The 5763-nt window shown below is 49.7% G+C and overlaps 3 protein-coding genes across 3 annotated transcripts; 1 reads left to right on the forward strand and 2 right to left on the reverse strand.

Annotated features, from left to right (window-relative positions):
* The first annotated feature begins 1262 nt into the window (after positions 1-1262).
* Positions 1263-2375, forward strand: LOC128276477 (uncharacterized). Its single transcript, XM_053014936.1, has 2 exons — positions 1263-2017; positions 2091-2375. Exons 1-2 carry the CDS (start codon positions 1436-1438, stop codon positions 2373-2375), a joined length of 867 nt encoding a protein of 288 aa, XP_052870896.1. The 5' UTR covers positions 1263-1435.
* A 325-nt stretch (positions 2376-2700) lies between these two features.
* LOC128276475 (histone PARylation factor 1-like) lies at positions 2701-3362 on the reverse strand. The gene is made up of 2 exons (XM_053014934.1): positions 3013-3362; positions 2701-2950 (listed from the first exon to the last, which is right to left on the reverse strand). The coding sequence occupies exons 1-2, from the start codon at positions 3360-3362 to the stop codon at positions 2701-2703; spliced, it is 600 nt and encodes a 199-aa protein (XP_052870894.1).
* Positions 3363-3367: 5 nt separating this feature from the next.
* LOC128276476 (general transcription factor 3C polypeptide 3-like) lies at positions 3368-5094 on the reverse strand. Its single transcript, XM_053014935.1, has 2 exons — positions 3715-5094; positions 3368-3646 (listed from the first exon to the last, which is right to left on the reverse strand). The coding sequence occupies exons 1-2, from the start codon at positions 5092-5094 to the stop codon at positions 3368-3370; spliced, it is 1659 nt and encodes a 552-aa protein (XP_052870895.1).
* Positions 5095-5763: the final 669 nt, after the last annotated feature.

A 5763-nucleotide genomic window follows, 5' to 3' on the forward strand; every position in this document is an offset into this window, starting at 1 on the left:
ACGACCTGCAATACGCATTATTTGTCCCATATAGTGAATGAAGTTGCAAAACTTGGGCCGCTTATATGCAACTCAACTTATCCATATGAAGAACTACTGCTACCGTTGAAGAGGGCTTACATCAAGGACAAGGAGGAGCTGATACAATATAACGCCAAGACCTTGCAAAAATGGGAAAGTGTCTTAAATGGAATCCGGTCGGTGGATAATCAAGTACGCTTAACACTAGATGGCCGGAAAATCGCAATCCCAAACAGATTCGAGCTGAAGGCAGAAAGCTCGGAGAACTGCTGGTTCTTGGCGGATGGGGCTGATGTCCAAATCATTAAGTTCAGCCGAGCCGAAAATAGTGGCTCGCTGATAGGATGCCAGCTTCAACAAATTGAGCCTGTATTCAAACATTCAGATTTTCTGCTGGACCCGCCTAAAGACCTCAACGTCTTTAAAAGCAAAGACGTGAGAAGTCTAGGGAACGAACAATCATATGCTATTAAGAATGTGCTCTGCAAACTGCTTATGTGGCAACGAATGGAACGAATGCACGTACTTCATTCCAATGCCGGAAACATTTGCCGATTTTAGAGGAAAAGATCCTTTTCAGGAGGAGCGAAACAACCTCTAGAGTGCAGGTAAGCAAAAATAATGGCAAATTACGAATAAGCTCATACTAATATACTGATTTACATTCCAACAGTCGCCATCCTCATCCATATGACTTCGATAAAACGGACCGCACCGATAAAACCGACCGATAAAACGGACCGATATGCACCGATAAAAACGGAACAAAATAAAGCAATTACATTTTATCAGATCAGTCTCAGGCACTACACCCACCAGTCCAGGTGCAGCTCTACCGAAGGATTATTCCATCAACGAAAGGTTGCTGCTCTCAGCCATAGCCCATCTGGACATGATGACTACACTGAGAGGATTGGATAAAATTTTACCCCACAGGCCACCAGTTGGTGCCCTGGTCAAGAAAGTCAGAGTGTGGTGGCCAACCAAATGCGCCATCGCTCATCGAACGTCATGCGGTGAAGAAAACGGGACACACCTTTCCGGCGCAAGTGCAGCCTCACCGGGACGAGTTTTTGGGGCGCTATTCACGCTACCAGAATCCGAAGTACATAATTCGCAACGAAGCCACTCGTTGTGAACAATATAGAGGCTCAAAACGAAACCTCTTCAAGGGCGAAGGATACATAAGCTCCAGCAAACTGTGTACGGGAACCGAATCCGACTCGCAGTCGACCAGTAGCGCAGGTGGTACGAAGGAAATCGTGCAAAAACTTATGGACGCACAGATTCAGGGCAGATCAATCGCGTAGATTGTTGCCAGCTGTTATGTACAAAGCATCACGATCTGACGGACGTCGGAGGTGCTGGCCAGAAAACGATCTTGCTGAGGGAATCCCCTGCCCGTGTCGCTCTTATGGAAGCCGTTGAAGCCGTACGTGCCCAGTGGACCCAAGAACAGCAGCGAGCAATTTATCCGCAGGAAGTGGATGGTTTGTTGAAGCGCATCATCGACGAAGCAGTAACGTTGGCCATCCTGGAACCAGCGACCAAGCGCCCTGAATGTAGACAAAGATTCGAGATGCAGCAAAAACTGTTGAACGGACACCAGTGCGTGTGCACGCCGGAAGCCGATGCTCAACCGCTACCGTTGCCAATGGACGTTAAGCACCGGTACTTTCGGTTCACAGACAAGCCGATTCCATACGAATTTGACTATCGCAAAATCATGGGCGAAACAGGTGGTTTATGCCCAATCAAAGGGGCCATAAAACGTGTATTTAGAGGACAGGATACCGATGACAGCAGTTCTACTAACATTAGGGAGATGATCGAAAGGTTTATGGAGCGATCGTGGGACGAGGAAAAGGAGCTTTGGAATCGTAAAATGGCAGAAAACAAGAAACCTACCATGGATTCCGATACGGAAACAAAGGATCCCCTAAATATATCAACCGTTGACATCAAAGATCTAAAGTCTTTGAAAGAACTCCTGAAGGTGATTTGTCTCTTCCGAACAACCGAGAGTTTTACCAATATTAAAGCTTCTTCTCTATCCTTTAAATGTGTAGCGCGCTTTACATGAGCTTGCCGAAAGCCCGAAATATATTCTGGACACGTTTCCGGAGGCTCACAAACTCTCTATTCTGGTGGCCTGGATACGAGACCGCTACGGCCTCCGGATTAGTCCGGAAGAACGCGAGACCGCTCGACTAGAGAGTCAGTACTTTTGGAACTATCTCATACCACGTGCGACTGCTGTTCGGTGGCCAACGCGAATGGATACCGAGCTATCGGCAAAGGTCAATTGGGACTACAAGGAGAAACTGGAAACGATGGTATGTTCAGCTCAATGATGATGTTTCTTTCGATTGCTTTGAATTTGCTTTCCGCTGTAGACTAAAACTATGAGACACCGATTTTATCGAAGATTAAAAAAGGTGGACATAGAAGAAGGTCGACACGACATAGTTTAGCCTTAGCCCCATTGCGATACCGGCCGATCTGTTCCGGGGCGACGGTCAGAAACGATCGCAAACACTCGCCACCGGCCTGCATTACCGAGTGGTCCTCCGACCGCATGATACAGTGGACGATCGCGGGAAACGCGTTTTAGATCATCGCCTCATTGAGCGGTCCCTGCGAGTACTTGACGAGCGTTTGCAGAAAAATGTTTCAAGATTACAGGCTAGCGGGTGAGACCCACGGGGAAATCAGATAGGAACTAGTTAATCGCGATAACATCATCAGTGCCACTAACCCGGCCTTGTGAAACGTTTTGCACACGACCAGTTTGTCGCGAGCCTTTATTTTGTCGCCACCCTGCAACGGAATGCCTTTCGCGGTCGTCCACTCTACGATGCGCTTTTTTAGGTTATCGATTGGCGCTTTATTGAACGGAGTAACGGTGGCATTTTCGTTCATGAAATGGCTGAAAGAGAAAATGTTCGTTAACCACACGGTCAGGTACGCTTTCTAGAATGCGGCTCTTACATGACGGCATCGAACACGTTCTGGCCAATGATTTTAAACCCGCATCCCATGCCGACGTCGTTACACGCCACCAGTCCATCGGTGTTGTCGGGCTCATCACGCCAGTAGCCGTAGTGCAGGCCGCTACCCTTCTTCACCAGAACCGTCTGGAACTCGGGAGGATCGAAGTAGAATCGCCAATGGCGCAGATAATCGCCCGGTTCGTGAATCTTCACATCTTTGAACTTTCCCGCCAACACATCAAACGGGCCCACCAGACGAAGGCCAATCTTGTCGAAAACATCCTCCGGCTTGCCGTTGCCCTGTCCGGCCACACAAAACTCCCACAGCGCGTCGAAGCACGCCGGCATCACGACTAGAAACTTGTGCCTGATAAACCAACTTGCTCCATCTCGTGACGGTTTTTCAGCTGATAGCAATTGCGTGCGAGAAGCATGAAGCCCGCCTCGAGAAACTCCTTATAGTAGCCGATCTCTTCGATCATCAGGCAGCGCTCGTGCAGTACCTCCGGATCGAGGTATTCGCGTTCCGGATCCTGCTCCAGAGCTTTCAGCGCATCAGTGTACTTGCCCTGTTTCTTCAGCAGCGCTGCCAGCGCCAATCGTGCATCCAGATGCCGCGCCAGTGAAACGACCTACGGGCGGCAGAGAAGGTGGTTTGTGAAACATATTCTACGCCAACAAGCAGCAGCAGCACTCTTACCCGCCGGTAACCCTCGATGGCTTCATCGTATTGTTCGACGAATCGCGAACAGTCGGCGTAACGCAGCCAAACGGCGGCCATGGAAAAGCGATTGCTTTTAATCAACGGCACCAGCAGCCGCAGCGCATACCGGTAATACTCTTCCTTCATGAGCGCCTCCGCAACGTCCAGATAGCAGTCCCCACCGCTTTCAGGATCGATGTGTCCCATGATGTCGTCGATGATGTAGTTGAACAGATGTTCGCATTTCAGGTGCACCAGCACCATGACCAGCTTCGTGCGAAGGTCCAGTATCATTTCGTCCGGTATCGAAACAGAAACTGTTGTCCGTTGTCCGGCGTCAGCTTCTGTGGCCGTTGAGGAGAATGAATCGTTGACTGCAACATTCGCGTGTGCCGCTAGAACGTCCAATGCTCGTTGGTAAAGTCCATTGGCAATTAACAGTTCCAGCAGCAGGTTGATGTCTTCGCTTGAGATGAGAAAGTCTCCCTGTTCTTTTGGGACGTGCGGCAGTAGATCATAGTAGTACTTGCACGCCTGCTTCTCGTCGCCCTTGCTTTCGACCAGTTGCGCCCGTTTCAGGCGAACATCGATGTTTTTGGGATCCGCTTTAATCGCACGCGTGTAGCACTTTTGCGCTTGCTCAATATTGCCCCGTTCGATCGATATCTCCGCCACGCGTACCCAGTGTTCGATGTCGGAGGGATTCAGGTGGGCAGCGATCAGCGAACACTCTAGGTACTGTTCCGGATCGTCGGCCTCATAGATCTGGGCCAGCGTAATGAATGGTTCGTATGCCAACGGAACCTGACGGATGATCTCCAGGCACAGATCCTTTGCCGTCTTTGTATCGCCGCGGGCGTAGCAGAGATTGGCCTCGCCCATCAGACCCTGAAGAGCTGGCGGCAGGAGGCGTCTCTGCCGCCGCCGTGGGTTTTTGCCTTCGGAAGCTGGATGCGTCGGGCCCTGAAGATTACCTTTCAAAGCGTCTCTTCGTGCTGTTCTGAAGTCAGCCTCGAACCCGAACGACTTGCGGTGACGGCTTCGATCCATTTCGACATCCTCGTCGTCCAAGTCATCGTCCTGTTGCATTCGTTCCTGGTACTCGGTGTAGGAAATTTCTCGCGCAACCAACTTCTTGATAAGCGTTTCCCGTTGCTCTGTATTTTCTTCGTCCGTTTCCGACTCCGACTGGGCCGAAGAGCCCGTTCCGGCTGCCGCGGTTGATGGACCCGCCTTCGGAGGTGGCAAAGCAGCCACCGTACGCGGCAGATCGTGCACTTCGATAAACTCCTTCAGGACATCTTCGTCCATCTCGTACACATCGACTTCTTCAATCTCCACATCGGACGCCGCGTATCCAGCCTCACTTTCGGACATTGTATTCGATTGAAACCCGTTTTTTACGCGACGATGCGCCACCAAAACTAGCCGGCATCCGCAGTGCGGTAGAAGTAGTTTTGTTTACAAACAAAATGTGACAGCAATGTCGGACCGTCAAATTGTCGGAGCACGAATGGCACGAGATACCGGCCAAATGGAGTTGGAAAAACGGCAAAATCTCTCATCAAGGGGCGTTTGAATAGTGTAAAAATAGTAAAACCACGTGTTATACAATTTACCGAAAGAATACGAGCTACGATAAAACCCTTTTCGACGAACTGCACATCTTTTCTATGGTTTCCGCACAAACAACAACCACTAGGCAGGATAAACTCCGACAGTTCGGCTGTCAGGTGGCCGCAGCCTGACCGCTTTGCTCACACACCTATTCGGGTGCGGAGCGCTGGTAAAGATATCGGGGATAGTTTTTGGAAGCTTTCGCCGTAGAAGCACGGCTACGTTCCGAAAAAGGAATTAGAATTGGCAATACAGTGGTAGAGATTCGTTTGGCCGAAGAAAAAATTCTGGGAAAAAAAGCAGTATTGTATCCAAACGAACTTGTTTATTCGTGTTATCGCACTGCATTCGTGTTGGTGCATGGGTTACTAATAAACCTGTGTGATATGATTCAAGTATGTTAGTATTTGTGAGCTCTGTGAGGCAAAA

This window comes from Anopheles cruzii, unplaced genomic scaffold (genome assembly GCF_943734635.1).
Source record: "Anopheles cruzii unplaced genomic scaffold, idAnoCruzAS_RS32_06 scaffold01315_ctg1, whole genome shotgun sequence".
NCBI lineage: Eukaryota > Metazoa > Arthropoda > Insecta > Diptera > Culicidae > Anopheles > Anopheles cruzii.